Source organism: Cervus canadensis, chromosome 17, assembly GCF_019320065.1.
Source record: "Cervus canadensis isolate Bull #8, Minnesota chromosome 17, ASM1932006v1, whole genome shotgun sequence".
Classification (NCBI taxonomy): Eukaryota; Metazoa; Chordata; class Mammalia; order Artiodactyla; family Cervidae; genus Cervus; species Cervus canadensis.
In genome coordinates this window covers 13,488,232-13,504,544 of record NC_057402.1, presented here as the reverse complement: position 1 = coordinate 13,504,544, position 16,313 = coordinate 13,488,232, and the positions used below count along the sequence as shown (strand labels likewise).

General features: G+C 54.5%; 1 protein-coding gene across 4 annotated transcripts in view; it reads right to left on the bottom strand.

Moving 5' to 3' along the window:
• Window positions 1–16,313, bottom strand: part of CCDC88C (coiled-coil domain containing 88C) — a 142,047-nt gene that overhangs the window by 34,169 nt on the left and 91,565 nt on the right. For all 4 annotated transcript variants that reach the window (XM_043489549.1, XM_043489550.1, XM_043489552.1 and 1 more), the window contains exons 12-18: window positions 15,667–15,811; window positions 11,852–12,036; window positions 7,790–7,927; window positions 5,052–6,101; window positions 2,660–2,787; window positions 1,116–1,257; window positions 527–715 (exon numbers count right to left, since the gene is read on the bottom strand). In XM_043489549.1, coding sequence (XP_043345484.1) covers window positions 527–715; window positions 1,116–1,257; window positions 2,660–2,787; window positions 5,052–6,101; window positions 7,790–7,927; window positions 11,852–12,036; window positions 15,667–15,811 — 1,977 coding nt within the window. The remainder of the gene's footprint in view (window positions 1–526; window positions 716–1,115; window positions 1,258–2,659; window positions 2,788–5,051; window positions 6,102–7,789; window positions 7,928–11,851; window positions 12,037–15,666; window positions 15,812–16,313) is intronic.

Genomic DNA, 16,313 nt, shown 5'->3' with positions numbered 1-16,313 from the left:
ACTGAAAGACAGAACCCCATGGAAACAGTGTGCGTGTAGACGCTCCAGGCCCAGTGATGTGCTGGGAGGCAGAGAGTGCGTCTTCAGGGAAGATGGGCACACACCCTTTCAGTTAGAAAGCCTGAAGGGGGACCTCCCTGGTGGTCCAGTGGTTAAGAATCCGCCTTCCCACGTGGGGGACACAGGTTCGATCCCTGGTCCTGAGCGAAGATTCTACGTGCTATGGGGCAACTATGCCATGTACCACAACTACTGAGCTCGTGTGCCAAAACTAACATCTGACATAACCAGAAATAAATGAATAATTTAAAATAAATAAATCAAATGCTCACTAAAAAAAGAGAAGAAAAAAAGGCTGAAGGGATCTCAAGTGGAAAGGAGCTCACAGGACCTGCCAGGAAATACAATAAGTGGCTGATGAGACCTGCGTCAATCTCAACAGCTCCTGCTGCCTGGGGTCCTTCCTGGTGATGGGAATTCCCGTTCCACCTATACGACGGTTCACGGATGGCCTCTCCCCACTCACGTTGCGCTCCAGCTCAATGGCCCGGTCCTTCACACGCAGCAGCTCCATCGTGGCCTCCTTGTGGATAGGCGCCCAGGGCTCCTTCCCTGGGTGACCCTCAACTGACGTCCCCATGGGGTGTTTGAAAGAGTTCTGCGCCTGCGTCCCCCCTTCCTGGCTCTGCTTGAGGATCTCACACTCCTTCTTCAGCTGCAGGAACAAGGAAAGCAGACTTGGGGGAGGAAGGGGCCCGGCTGGGGGCCCCCCCGCACCAAACCATGCCCGCGCCTGACACTGGCGTGGACCCGCCAGGCACCCGCCTCTGCTCCTGGGGGGAGTGCACACAGCCTCCATCCCACGTGTTACCCCCTCCCTGTAGACGGGGCTGAAGGGCAGCGCTGGGACCCAGCCCCGACTTGAGCTACATGACCATGGCCAGTCTCCTCCCTCCCGAGCCTTGGTATCCACTCCACGAACATCTGCTCCAGGAAACGGGCATCCAGACTGCCCCTCTGCCACCCTGGTGAGGGTCTGAGAAAGGTGAGGCAGGCATCTCACAGCCACGACCCCTGGCCCGTCCTGGGGCAGGTGGGGGGGACGCTGCTCTTACCACCTGGATCTCGTTCTGCAGCTGATGATTCAGGCTGGCTTTCTCTTCTACCTGCGCTTCTAAGAAAGCAATCTTTTCTTCTTTCATGGCGAGTGTTGTTTTTAAAGCTGATTCATTTATGCTCTCCAAAATCTTGTATTTCCTGAAAAATAAAAATGCATGGTAGTATATTTATCTGTCTCTTCCTCCCACAAGCTCCCGGTCTCCCAGCTGCCCACAAGGCCCTCCTGCATTAAGCTGGTTTCTTCATCTCGTTGCAGGATGTGGCCCAGAAGGACTGCAGGAGCCAAACACCATCACCCAGAGCCCTTCCCTGGACTCCTGGTATAGACACATCTGGGACACTCTTAAATGAAACATCACGGTTATAGTTTTCCAGGTGCCATCTTAGAGAAGTATTATTGTGGCCATTTTACAGATGGGGAAACTGAGTCTCAGAAAGGTTAAGGAATCCATCCAAGATCATAGTGCTAGGTAAGTGGTAAATCTCTGTGGACTTGTCACCACACCAAAAGGACATCATGTTGGTTACAAGTCCAGCAAAAGTCCAAGATGCTGGATTTCCTGGAAAAGCGAGATGATTCAGGAAAGCACTGCAGGCAAAGTAGCAACAGTTCAACTTTAAAAATCAAAGGGTTGGGTCCAGTGGTTAAGAATCCTCCTGCCAATGCAGGGGACACCAGTTTGATCCTTGATCTGGGAAGATCTTGCATGCTGCGGGGCAACTAAGCCCGTGGGCCACAACTACTGAGCCCACGTGCTGCAACTACTGAAGCCCGCTCGCCCTTGCGCCCGTGCTCCACAAGAGAAGCCACTGCAGTGCGCAGCCCACGCATGGCAAGTAGAGAGGAGCCCCTGTTCACTGCAGCTAGAGAAAGCCCAATAAAGACCCAGCATGGGGGGCAGAGGGAGAGAGTGAAAGAAAGAAAAAGAGAAGGACAGGAGAGAAGGAAAGAGAGAAAGAAAGAATTGCAGGCTGAGTTTAAAAAAAATCAAAGGGCTGGTGGAAGAAGGGAACAGGTGGAACACAGAGGACCCTTAGGGCAGTGAAAACACTCTGTATGACCCCAGAGGGGTGGATACATGTCATTATATATTTGTCAAAACCCACAGAACATGCAACACCAAGAGTGACCCCAGTGTCACCTGTGAACTCTGGGTGATGATGCCCTGTCGGTGTAACGTATGTACCATTCTGGTGGGAGGGGTGTTGATGGCTGGAAAGGGTGCACATGTCAGGGGGCAGGGGTCTACAGGAAATCTCTGTACCTGCCCCTCAGTTTTGTTGTGAATTTAAAACTACCCTGAAAGAGCCTAACTAGAAAAAAAATCAGGAAGCCTTTTTATTGGACAAAAGAAATCGCCTTCCACTCCGCGCTTGGAACCTCCAGCAAAGAGGCCTGGGATAGAAGGCCCCATGTGACAACAGGCCCTTGGGTGTGGAGATTAAATGCAGCACGGGGGGCGGGGTGGGGCGTGGAGCCTGCGGGGTGGGGGGCACACCAACTGCTGCAGCCCCCCGGGGGGCGCGGGGGAATCCTCACGTGTCACCGTTGCTGTTGTCATCCTGCAGCAACAGCTCTTTGTGGAGGCCGACCTTCTCCAGCTCCTGGCTCAGTCTGTCCAGCTCACTGCTCAGCTGCTGGCTCTTCAGCTTCTCCTGCACCAGGTCCTGTGAGGACAGTGAGGACGAGCGTGGGCCAGGAGCCCAGCAGATGCGGCAAGAAAGACAGACACAGGCCCATCTCAGGGCGGAGCAGCCATCTTCTCGAGTCACGGCCAGCTCGGGTGTCTTGAGGGCCGAGTGGGTGGTTCTATGTGGACAGCTGACCCCAAGGATGTCTTAAAGGGAAGGGATGAACACACCTTCCCAGGCCCCGGGGTTCAGGACACCAGACCACGCAGCAGTGTGTCCGGGAAGGACTGAACATGCTCCAAACACATCCAGACATGCTTCTGAGATACCATTTATGGTGACCTTGGAGAAGTAGGTTTGAATTCTTCCAACATGACTGCCTTTTCTATGAAGTGATGTAATTAAATGCCCACTGCAGGGAATTTAGAACATAAGAAAAAAGTATAAAAGGGAGAAAGATTTTACTTTTAGACTTAGGTTTCGATTTACATTTCGAAACTGGACATTGACCTCACCTAGGAGTTCACTTACTCTGGTCCACACCTCTGTAGCTTTCCAGGCAGCTACCAATTTCTGCCCGGTGACATAGCTACATGCCCTCACATGGACACCTACCACACCCCAAGGCCTGGAACCCTACCACATTGGGTGATGTTCGCCGAACATTCCAGGGTCGCTCCCCAGGTGTGGCATGGAAGGGCCAGTGCATGACCTTCCAGCTGCCTCACCTCTGCTGAGGAACCGCCCTAACTCCACGTTGAGATGGGGGAGCCATAAGATCAAAGCAGACTGGACTACTGAGCCCCAGCACAGAGGACAGGCTCCCTGGAGAGTCACCTGGACTCGCACGAGAAACAAGCCTTGGATGAGATAAGCCCCTGAGACTCTGGGGTCGATCGTTACTGCAGCAAACCCTAACCAACGCTTACGGAGGCAGGGGCTACTGCCTGAGCTGGTGTCTTCTCTCTCCCCCACAGAATGGTGATCTGCCTGCACTGACAGTCAGTAATATATATATATATTTATTTAACACGGAAAACTTTCTGTTCTCAAATTTCCTTTTCTTCCTTAGCACACGGATAGAACGTTTCTCAGCTTCCCTAGCAGTTAGGTGCAGCTCTGCGACCCAGTTCTGCCCCATGAAGTGTGGTCCTTCTTTTCCGCATCCACCTGCTGCAGGTAGGTCCAGCGTGGGACGGCCGAGCCACAGGTGCCTATGAACAGCCACAGTGAACTCCCACACGTGGGAAGACCCAGCTTCTGTGACGGGCCAGGCAGATGCTGAAGTCATTTACCAGAGCAGTGACTCACCCTAACACATGCAGGAAAGCCCAGAGGACCACGCCAAAAAAAAATACCAGGGCGAAGACAGACATGTGTTCACCAAGAGACTTAAAAATTTGGACCCTTTTAAGTGTAATTGCACTTCAAGGTGTATGTCCTAAGAAAACAGGTATCTGTGAAGGTGTACGTGAGCAAGGATGTCCAGTGTTATTTAAAATAGTAGGAGGGACTTCCTTGGTGGTCCAGTGCAGGGGGTGTGGCTTCCCTGGTTCCCAGCTCTGCCTGGTCAGGGAGCTAAGATCCATATACCTCTCAGCCAAAACACCAGAACACAAACAGAAACAATACTGCAATGAACTCAATAAAGACTTTACAAAAATAAATAAAACAGTGGGAAAACTCAGAAATAATCTGATTGTCCAGAAAATGTGTGTTAGTGTGTATTAGTCGCTCAGTCGTGTCTGACTCTTTGCGACCTCATGGACTGAAGCCCACCAGGCTCCTCTGTCCACAGAATTCTCCAGGCAAGCATATTGGAGTGGGTTGCCATTCCCTTCTCCAGGGGATCTTCCTGACCCAGGGATTGAACCAAGGTCTCCTGCACTGCAGGCAGATTCTTTACTGTCTGAGTGGCCAGGGAAGTAATCACAGTAAATCTACAGAATTAATCACAGTAAATCTACCTCAGGGCCATTAGAAATTGTGGCTTGAAAGCTATTTAGTGTAATGAGAAAAGGTAAAGTAAGTGAAAAACAGAATAGGGCTGAGGTGTAGAAAGTAGGGTACCAAGTGAGTGTATACACAAATGCACAAGGAAGAGGATGGAATAAAATACCCCAGGCACTGGTTGTCTCTGGGCGGTCAGATCCTAACAGGTCACGTCTATTTCCTCTTCATGCTTTTGGGTGTCATTCTGGTTCGAAGCGGGGGGCACGCGCCAGGGGCCTCCCGCCGTCCCACCTCTATCCCACAGCGCGCACCATGTATCACGCCGACCCCGCCGGCCCCCGGCTCACCTCCCTCAGGGTGGTCAGCGTCCTCGTGTGCATGGTGACCTGCTTGGTGAGGTCCCGGTTGTCCTTCTCCAGCTCCTTGAGCTTGCCAGCCGCGTCCCGGCAGCGGGCCAGCTCCTTGTCCAGCGCGCGGCTCTCCCTCTCGGCGGCGGACAGCTTGGCGGAGCTGTCGTCCAGGACGGCGTCCTTGAGCTCCACCTGCTGCCAGAGCCGCCGGGCCTCCTTCTCCAGCAGCTTCTTGTCCTTCTCCAGCTGGGCCACCTCCTGCTCCAGCGCCTTCCGCTCCTGCTCGGCCCGCTCGAGCTGCCGGTGGGCCAGCCGGAGGGCCTCCAGGTCCCGCCGCAGGCCCTGGTTCTCGGCCTCCAGCTGCCCCAGCTCCTGCTCCAGGGCCTGCGCCTTCTGGCCGCCGCTGTCCAGGCTCTGCTGCAGCCGCAGGTTCTCGGCGCTCAGGCTCTGGTAGCTGAGCTCCAGGCGCTCCGACTTCTTGCCCAGCGCCTTGAGCAGCTCCACGCTCTTCCTCAGCTCCTGCTTCTCGCGCTCCAGCTCCTGGTTCTCGCGCTCCATCTGGGCCACCTTGGCGCCCGTGAAGCGCATGGCCTCCACCATCCGGCGCAGCTCCAGGTTCTCCTCGTCCAGCTGCCGGTTGTCCCGCTCCAGGCCGGCCAGCTGCACCGACACGTTCTGCAGGGCGTCCAGGGACTTGCGCAACTGCCGGTTCTCCAGCGCCAGCCCGTGGCTCTCGCGCTCCGCGGCCTCCGCCCGCTCGCCCGCCGCCTGCAGGGTGCTGGCCCTCTGCTCCAGCCGCCCCAGCTCCCGCTCCAGCGCCTCGGCCCGGCCCGCCTTCTCCTGCGCCTGCTCCAGCGCCCGCTGCAGCTGCTGCTGCTCCCGCTCCAGCCTGCTCAGCCGGCCGCTGGTCTCCGCCACCGTCCTGAGCAGGGCCTTGTTCTCCTGCTCCACGTCCTTGGCGCGGGCCTCGCTGCCCGCCTGCGACCTCTCCCGCAGCGTCCACACCGCCTGGTTGAGATGGTCCTTTTCTTGCTCAAGGTCCTTGATCTGGGGGAAGACACAGTGGGAGAGACATTGGCTGTTGCACAGGCATATTGTGGTGCTCTGGGGCTGAAGTCTGGTTTAATCTGGTGACTGAAGCCCAGGCCCTAAAAGACCATTCCCTGCTGAAGTCCTAATGGTATTACTATACATCACAGGGAACTATCTCCAATAACTTGTAATAACCTACAATGGAAAAAGAGTATAGAAAAAGTATACGCATATATGTGTACATATATTTTTTTATACACACACACCGCACATATAGGCTTCCCCAGTGGCTCAGCAGTCAAGAATCTGCCTGTCATGCAGAAGATGCAGGAGACCCGGGTTCGATCCCTGGGTCGGGAAGATCCCCTGGAGGATGGCATAGCAACCCACTCCAGTATTCTCACTTGGAGAAAACCATGGACAGAGAAGCCTGGCGGGGTATGGTTCACAGGGTTGCAAAGAGTGGGACATGACTAAAGCAACTAAGCAGAGACCCATGCACGCACGCACATGTATATCTGAATCACTCTGCTGTGCGCCAGAACTGAATTATAGTTCAATTGAAAAAAATCCCTGAAGTTCCTAGGGGCGAACATGGACATGAGGTGAAGAGCATGGAGGCCCTTAGGAAGACAGTTCAAGTTAGAATGCCCTCAGGGCAGCCAGGAAGATGTAGTGACAGAAACCCATCTCTCCCTCTTACTGAAAACGATGGCAGTTGATTGCCTCGGCACGCTCATCCTGGCCGCTCACCTCTGCGGGCTCCCGAGGCCACTCCTCACCTGCAGCCCCTGTACACCGTCTTCCCTCTGCCCTGGACGGTCCTCCCCTGGCCTTCAGCATCCCCGACTCCTCCCCGTCCTCCAGGGCTCAGCGTATGAGCGGCAGTCCCTCAGGGACAGCCTTGCACCCTGACTCCTCAGCGCCTGCACCCAGCAGGATTCTCTCCGTTTACTCCCTCCAGAGCACATGCCTGGGATCACCTGGCTTGTCACCTTCTGCCCTCCATGTAAGCCACATCCGGCCAGGGACCCCGCCTGTCTTTTCACCAAACATGGCACTATCCCATCCCCTCTATTTTGCTCCAGCTCAGCAGCTGAAAAATTCAAATACCTGAAACCCCAGCCTCCCCTCGCAGGTAGGGGGTAGTCACGTGTTGGGTGTGACCAGTGAAGGTAACAGAGGGTCCCAGGGGGTGGGGGGGGTGCCCCTCTGCTCCTCACCCTCCAGTTCTTTCTCCCATTCCTTGAGGGCACGCAGCAGCCCCAGCTAAGACTGGCAGAGGAGGAGGAGAGCCTGGCCCGTGCCCGGCATCACAGAGCCCCCGCACCAGCCCTGGACTGCCTCCCACCAATAAACCTCAGGGGCTCGGCATGGTGCTATGGACACTGGGAGCTGGATCGTCCTTGGTCACGCGGGGCTGTCCTGTGTGATGCTGGACGTATAGCTCAGCCCGCCACACACCAAGAGCATCTCCTCTCTCCTCCCGTCATGACACTCATTTTCAGGTTCGGCCAGCGTCCCCACCGGGGTGGGGAGGGGGCACACCCACCCCAGCGCTGACTGAGAGCATCTGGTTTGAGCTGCAGCTAAGCCAGATGCCTGGTCACCCGCGTTTCCCCTACAGAGTCCCAGAAAATGCCTAAATCCTGGACTACTCTCCCTCCTGCTCCAGAAGAGGCATCCGTTCCCAGGGGACCTACCTGCCGGGCTTTGTCGGCCTTCAGGGTCTCCATGTCGCTCTGTAGCTGCTCCTTCTCTTTGATGAGCTCCTCACTCAGGGTTTCCAAATCTTGGTTACTCTGCTTCTCTCTCTCCAGCTGGGTCTGTAACTTCTCAATCTGCGGAGCCAGAAGACCCAGACGGGCAGCAGTGAGCCTCACAAAGCGATCTATGTTTTAAAACCAACTCAAAACCCGTCAGCCCCACCGAACACTTGAATGGGGCCTTTTTCTCGAGGGAAAGTGGCCCGGCCTTGCTCTGAAGGGACCTCCAGACACCCTCGACTCTCAGCTCCCAGCCCACGGCTTGCATTTCCAGCTCATAGAAGTGAAAGGCCATGGGCACCATTGGTCAGCTTCTTTGCAGCCCACCTCTCCTCATCCTTGATGCCATGGGCCCAAGTGCCCCTGGGCCTCCTTTCTCCCATCTCAGGCCTTGTCCCTTGTCCTGCAGGTCAGACCACATGCCTGGGGCCACCACCACTGGACGCCCCGCAGACTTAACTCGGTGACTCTCCGGTTCACCCCGATGTGCAGAGAGGTCTGCGGACACACCCCTCCTTCCTCTTTCACCTTCCAGTAATTCTGTCCCCAAGCCCTGCCCTCTCTACCCAATCTTCTCTATTGCTGCTGCCTGCCCGGGGCCAGACCCCCTTCCCTCTGCCCCGGAAAACCACCATCACTTCCCTGACACCAAGCCCTTCTGCTGAGATCCACTAGCCTGACCTTACTAAAACAGAAACTACTACTGTATGGTGCCTAACACCTGGATGAGGTGGTGGACGCAAGCTCTGACTCAGTGGTCCAGGGCAGCGCCTGAGACTGGGCTCCCAGGAGAAGCCCCTGCTGCTGCCTGCAGGGGGGGTGTCCAGGCTGCTGGTCCCCTTCCCACCAACACCAAACCCCTCAGCATGGGGGGCTGGAACTTGGAAAGAGGCATGACTCTGGTGCTACAGGGATAGAGTTCAGATTCCAGTCCCTCCCTACTAACAACGTGACCACAAGCAAGTTTCTGTAACTGATGCAGGATCAGCAGCAAGCATCCTCATGACCCTGTCACTGCATCATGCTTGGCATGCGCTGGCAGGCAGCGGGTGCAGCGGTGTTCACTGCCCCTTCCTGCAAGAGCGTGGCCTCACCACCTATAGACCTTCTGACCAGCCGGTTTGCATTCTGACATGGTCCTAAGGGATTCTGGAAGAGGAAATGGCAACCCACTCCAGTATTTAGGTCTGCGAAATCCCATGGACAGAGGAGCCTAGAAGGCTACAGTCCAAGGGATCGCAAACAGCTGGACATGACTGAGCAACTAAACAATAAGGGATCCTGATATGCTGGTTTGGAACAGCTCTTCTAAAAAGATGGATTGCAAATACCAGATGGGTCTCAAAGCTTTGAAAGATCTCGGACCCCAGGCCATCAATCAAGCTCTGGGGTAAGACCCCGAGATGTCCAATGACACCAGTGAGCAGCAGGCCTGGATCTACTGCAGTTCAGCCCGTCTGAGCCGGGGCCTTGCACAGAGAGGTGTCCAAAGCTCCTGAAGGATCGCTGTCCGTGGGCAGGCTCTGTCTACTTGTCCACAGGTGGCACGGAGTGGGGGGCGCCTTTCCTTCCTGGATCATGGGTCTGGGAGCTCTCAAACCTCCACGGGAGGAAGCAGTGGGCACGCTTCTTCCCCCACCAGCGGGGAGACTTGGGCTGAGCAGGACTCATACTCATGTCGTCACATCACCTTGTCAGCACCTCAGCCCCCTACCTCAAGCCAGGGACCCCAAGACGGGGGAGCCTGGCCCAGCTGGGGCCAACAGAAAAGTACAGTATGATGTGGCATGTGTCTGAGTCATCCTCAAAAGAGGAGTGCAGGGTGGGGATTGACCTGTGGGGGTGTATTCCAGCCCTGCTGTATCCTCACTGTGAGGCTCAGGCAAGTCACTGAGCTCCTCTGGGCCCGTGACCTCCCGGGTGGGGAATGCGAGCCGGGCTGGCCCCCATTAGACTTGGGGCTTCACCAATTGACTGAGGAGTGCCAGCTGGTGCCCAGACACACTGCATGGGGAGACCAGGACGGTGGGATGGCTGAGGCTGGGGAAAGGAAATTCCGACAAACTGAACCGGATGAGGGTCCAGGGGGCCTGGGGGTGAGTCCTCCAGCCGGGGCTGTGGTGTCTGCCCATCCGGCATCAGGGAGCACCTGTCAGTGCCGGACTCGGGGTGTGTGTGTGGCGGGAGGGAGGGGGGCGTGGAGAACATGAAACCACACCTGCTGGGCCAGGACAGGGTCAGTCAGATGGAGGGCAGACTAAGTAAGATGGCAAGAGGTACTCTGGCGGGCAGAAGGCCGCGTCCCAGGGCTCCCAGCACCGGCCACAGCATGGGTCTGGGAACTGTGGCACCTCCCTCCTGCCAGGGACTCTGTGCCAAGCCCTGTCTCTTAAGGCCTGTGGCAGGAGAGGGCTGGTGTCCCACCAGGGAACCGGCCCTGGGGGAAGCAGGAGGGTGGGACCAGAGAGACGGGGGCTGAGGAGTACGGCCAGGTGGGCACACCCACTGCACCTCCTCTGTGCAGGGGTGCGGGGCCGGCGTGGACCACTAGGGCTGAGAAAAGCGCGAGCGGTCATTTATCTCAGTGGCCTGCTGGGAGCCAGGCCAGTGCTATTACATCATGGGCTTTGTGCAGCAGACCCGTGAGGACCTGCGGAGCCGATGGTTCTCATCTTTCTAAAGGTGGATTCTTTTCCTCTAGGCTGAGGTCAAAATGCCACTTATAAAGACATCTCCTGTGCTAGGCCCATGTGAATCTAAAAAACCTAAACCATCTAGCTGCCTTCCCCACGCTGTTCTGCATTGAGACATGGCATGAGATGGGATGGGGTGGGGGTTATCTATCACCCTACGAAGCCAGGACAAAATATTTGTCGGCTGAAATGCTGCAAGGCACACAAGGCTTCAAAGGGACACGAAGAGTGAGTAATCGAGCCTGGGAGGTCCCATGAGGGGGCTCCAGAGACCCAGTCACAGGAGGAGGGGCTGTCCCAAGTCTAGCCCAGAGATAAGGGTCCAGCAGAGTCAGGACCAGCGGAGCCCAGGTCTCTGCCTGTGGCCAGTGTCTCCCACTGCCCATGCAGCCTCAGTAAATGATGCTGGCAGGACTCACGGGCAGGTGGGACAGCTGAAAGCACCAGGCCTGCAGCGCTCACGCGCTCACCCTCAGCTGGACGCTGACAGCTACTGTGCTCAGAGCCTTCAGTGTGATTGTGCCATGGCACTGTGATGTACAGATGCCCTCTGACCTGGAGTGGCCAAAGCCACGGAAGCCATCCCTAGCCTCTCAATGGCCCTCCCTGCACCTGAGACTGAATCCCTGGTGCAAATGGGGATCCCTGTAACCAGAGAACGAAGACTGGTCTGTAAGCCTCTGTCTGCCCTCCCAGATGTCTGGGATCTGCCGTGCTCCTGGGAAGACCCAGCAGCTGTCCCGAAAGGCAAATGCAGTTTGGCCCTCTCTTCTTCTCCATCCCATAAACCCACATGGAGGGGTGGGCACTGGTCCTGTTCACCATCAGCAGGGCCCAAAAACGTCCATCAACGGTCCCTACCCCCCATACATATATGTGTATATGTCTTACCTCATTGCTTCCTCTCTCCTATGCCCCATCCTAAGGTTTTTTTTTTATTTTCAAAGAGTCCACTGGTTTCTTCTCACTGAACACTTATTACATACCAGACCCCTGACATACACTAACCCATCAAGTCCTCGCAACATGTGTTAGATGGGAAGCCCATGAACCCCATTTCAGAGATGAAGAAAAGTAGGCACACAGAGGTCACACCTTCAAGATTGTGCAAGCACAAGCCCCACTGTCTCCTGACTGCTTTCTATGACTGCTCTTGTTCTTGTGTTATAATTAACTGTGGCTGCACTGGCTTCTGCTCTCCTCCCAGCTGTGCATCCTCACTTATACCTGTCTCCCTACCAGCCTCCAAATGGCATACCAGGGTATCCACCTGCCCGACATCCCCCCCAACCCCCGGCCGGGTTACCTTCTTGCTGAGCTGCTGGTTCTCCTTCTGCAGCTCCCCGCACTTGAGGCTGCTCTCCTCGAGCGCCAGGGATGCATCACGCAGCCCCTGGATGGTGCTCTGGAGGCTCTGGTTCTCCTTCTCCAGCTTCAGGATGCGGCTGGAGGCGCACTCATTCAGCTCGAACACAAACGACTTCCTGGAGGCTGAAGCACAAAGCCGAGTCGGCTCCGGGCTCCAGCCGCGAGCCAGGGGCATCGGGCGCCCCATGCCGTGGTTTCAGGGGCCGGGAAGGGGGTCCCAGGGGCTGGCTGGGGGGTCCCCTCCATTTCACATGGTACTGTCACAGTTAGTGCCTGAAAGTCCCCCCGACAGTGACAGTCCTCTGCTAGCTCAGCTGGGCCCAGAGCTTCAGAGGAAAGCAGGTTACAGCGAAGACGCCAATGGAAAAGTTAAAGATCGTGTCAACTGCTGGGAACCATTTTTTACCAAGCGGCTCACATGACCATACAACTCAAGGATCTTAGAAACTAACCGAGATGGGAAATAGACAACATTTTCCATGCCAGCTCTGAGGGCAACGGGAGTCTGGGCGGCTCAGCAGGAGGGGCACGGTAATCGACTAGTTATGTCTGCCACGGGTGGCAGAAGGCTCCGTGGGTACACATGCCCAGTACTTGCCTTCCCTGGATAAGGTCCCCTGAACGGAGATTTCATTTTGTAATTTCATGATTACATTAGGGGAAGAAATGCAAGATGTATGTAAATCGCTTTAAAAATTCTAAGTATGGCCGATTCATGTCAATGTATGGCAAAAACTACTACAATGTTGTAAAGTAATTAGCCTCCAACTAATAAAAATAAATGGAAAAAAAATAAATAAAAATAAAAATTCTAAGTGTAAGAAGGAAATCTAAAAAAGGGGGGATATATGTATACGGATAGCTGATTTACTGTGTTGTACGGCAGAAACTATCACAACATTGGAAAGCAACTACATGCCAATAAAAATTTAAAAAATAAATCTCACCCTTTGTAAGTACAAAAAAGAAAATTAACGCAAACATTATTAATTTTACTTTTCTAGTATTTCTAGTATAAGTTTCCTTCCACAAACTGATATACCCATAGTACAGATTTTCTACGAATGATTCAGTTGTTTCCTAATCCCTATTTGATTATTTTCTTTGATTGAGGGGTTTCTTAAGGGTATAGTAATTCATTTTCAAATATTTGGTTGTTTTCTAAAAAAAAACCTAAATGTGATGAAAATATGAGCTAAAGATAGAAAGAGGAAGATTATTTATTCCAGCGGTCCCCAACCTTTTTGGCAGCGGGGACTGGTGTCATGGAAGACAATTTCTCCACTGACCAGGGTGGGAGAGGGGACGGGGACCAGTACCAGTCCGTGACCTGGGGGCTGGGGACCCCTTAGCTGGTTCCTTTCAAATAGCTCAAATGCATACAGAGAAAGGGGGCGCGGTGCGGAAGAACGGGAGTTCTCAGCTTCTTCCTGCCACCAGCGAGTGCAAGACTTTAGGTAAGTCATGGGACTTATTCAGGAGGAGAAATGAACGTGAACAAAAGCTCTCAAAAGAAAGGGCTGAGGTTGTACTGTCCTCACTTGTTCCAACAGTGTCACGGACTCAGCTCTGGGAGCCTGATGTGAAAAGAGGGCTGCACCCTTACCTGCTCTCACTCATCACCCCCAGGGGCAAGGATACACGCAGCACGAAGGCTTCCACAGTGAGCACATCGAACCAGACACGAGCGTGTGTGTTCAGATCCTCTGGGCATATATCCTAAGGTCTAAGAGGCATCTGCCACCGTCTCTGAGTTCTCATCCTCCACCAAGAACAGCAGTTCAGAACCCACCAGCCTGAACGTCCTCAAGACCCCAAGCAACAACAGGCAGCACAGCAGGGGAGGTGGACACAGGTCCGCAGCCCAGGTCCAGGGCCGACACACAGAAGCACATGTGCTCGCCACACATGAAAACTATGTTACAAACAAACCTCAACTGAAACTCCATTAATTCAGAGCCTGTGATCATTTGGACGCTACCATGGCATTTGTGAAAAATGAACATTTTCTATTCGGGAAAAACATCATAACATAAAATTCACCCTTCTGTAGCATTAGATGCATTCCCATTGATGCGCAACCATCTTTACTATCCACCTCCACACCTTTTCATCATCCCAGACTGAAACTCTGTACCCATGGGGAATAATTTCTAAGGTTCTACCACTTCAACAACACGGCTGACCACAAGCCTCCTTCCCTCTTCCATAAAAGCCAGTGCTTCGGAGACGATCACGAAGACACAACAGCTCATTACTGAGTGCTATGCTCATCAGCACCCAAGCAATCAGAGTAATGGGATCTATTTCAGTGAGACAGTGGCCGTAAGAATAGCATCCTTTATTGTGCCCGTGGGCCAGGCAAGGTGTCGTGCTTCACCGTCGCCTCCTGTGAGGCAGCTCTGTTATCTCCACTTTGCAGATAAGGAAATTGAGTTCTAAAAGAGGTCACCCAGCTAACAAGCAGAGAAGCCGGGACTTTAAGCCAGGTCTTTCTTGACTCAAGAAGCCACCACACCACATGAAAAAGTGCATTCGGGCTCTGCTTGCATTATGCCTTCATTCAAGCCAATGTTCAGTAGCTCCCAGCTAAGCACTAGGAGTTGGGAACATCGAACATAAATCATGCTCACTGACCTGAAAGGGCTTACACACGATACTGAGTAGTCGTCTGAAGGAGCAAGGCTTTCCAAACCCAGAGGCCACCGTGGTCTCGTAGAGAAACTCTCATTAGGTCTGGGACTGTCCCTGGCAGCCTGCACCACGTCTCTGCTCCACCAGGGGGCAGTGATCCTCCCCGATGGACCTACTCTCCTCCCAGGGCCAGGAATCGGGGTGATCCTACCCTTAGTCCCCAGCACAGGGTACAGGCCCCAAAGCACAGATAAAACTAACTCCCCTCACAGGCTGGTAGTTTACCAAACTGATGTTTGGTTTGGAGCTGATGGGACGCCCGTTGAAGAAAAGATGTTTTCCAGCTACATTCAACAAACTTTCCATTGTCTGGGGGCATGCTTTTGAGAATTGAAAAAAGCGACTCCCAGACCAGGCGAAAGCCCTACCTCGCTCTGCACAGCCCTAAGTAAACAATAACTCGCTCCATCACAGGCACGTGTGCTATTTCTGAACACAGGAACTGGCTTATTGTTTGCTGGGAGCCGAAGCTTCCCGCCGCAGTGCTGACCGCTGCCCCACCCACCTTCCCCTGGCCGAGATGCCCCGTCTGTTTCGAGCAGGGGCAGCGGTGCAAGCCAGAAGAGGCCTGGGTCCTGCGAGAAGCAGCCACTTAGCAGCCCCCGCCTGGGGTGACAGAGAACAGACTGCATCCGTCTTGCCCAATTATGCAAATGAACGGGAAAATAATGCCCAGGGTACATTCATAGCGGGGATGAGTGACCACTGGGGATGTCTCCTGCCATCCAGGGCTTTCAACCATCCACAGATAGGTCTCTGATGCCCTCCGGGTGTCAGCACGCGGTAATCTGCAAGCTCCTGGGACTGTCCATATGGGAACTGGGAAACCTGGCAACACTTAATTTGTGTTTCATGTCCTGATATCAAGGCTGCCAGACCCCTCCTGCTCTCCTTGGGGAGAAGGGTAATGAAACAGTTCCAAATGGCACTTGAAGGAAATCCTATTTACTCGGGGTGAATGGATGGCCTGACACAGAAGATTTAGAGCCCAGAGCTCCGCTCCCTGGATGAGGAAGCGGCCGCGGGCTGGCCGGCTCCCGAGCACCGGGCGCCCCCTACCGTCCGACAGGTCTGCGTTCTTGGACAGCTGCTCCAGCTCCCAGCCGAGGTGGGCAGACTCGTTCATGCTCTGCTTCTGAGCAATCTCCAGGACCATGTTCTCCTCCAGCAGCTCCTCTATTCGCTTCTTATCCGTGTCCCGGTCCTAGGGCGGGAAGAAAATACGGAGTGAGAACATGGCCGGGGGACGTCTCTGGACAGGTCCTGGCCCCCATGTATCCAACCCCCCTGCCCATTCCTGAAGAATGGAAGGACTTCTGGGTTCCTGCTTGCTTCCCCGAAGACCAAATGAATCTAGCCCAGGGCCCAGCTCAGAGTTACGGCCACTGAAAGATACAATGACTAGCAACGGAGGGTGATGAGTGTGCCCAGGTCTCTAACTGAACGCTCTCTGAACAAAGTGACTTATGGCCCAGTGCTTTAGAGCAAGTACCCTGGTGACAGGCGGCTTCGTGGCTCCAGGGCACCTAACATGCTTTGAGAAGCCTGGAAAGGAACTCAGGGATCTCAGCTTGGACCTCACCATAAAAGCCAGCAGAGGCTCTTCTTGCAAAAGACACACACATGAACTCATCCATACATGAGCGGTCCAGCATGGTGGTCTCGTCCTGTCCGTCTGTGGGCGCCCAGTGGGGCCCACCCCAGTC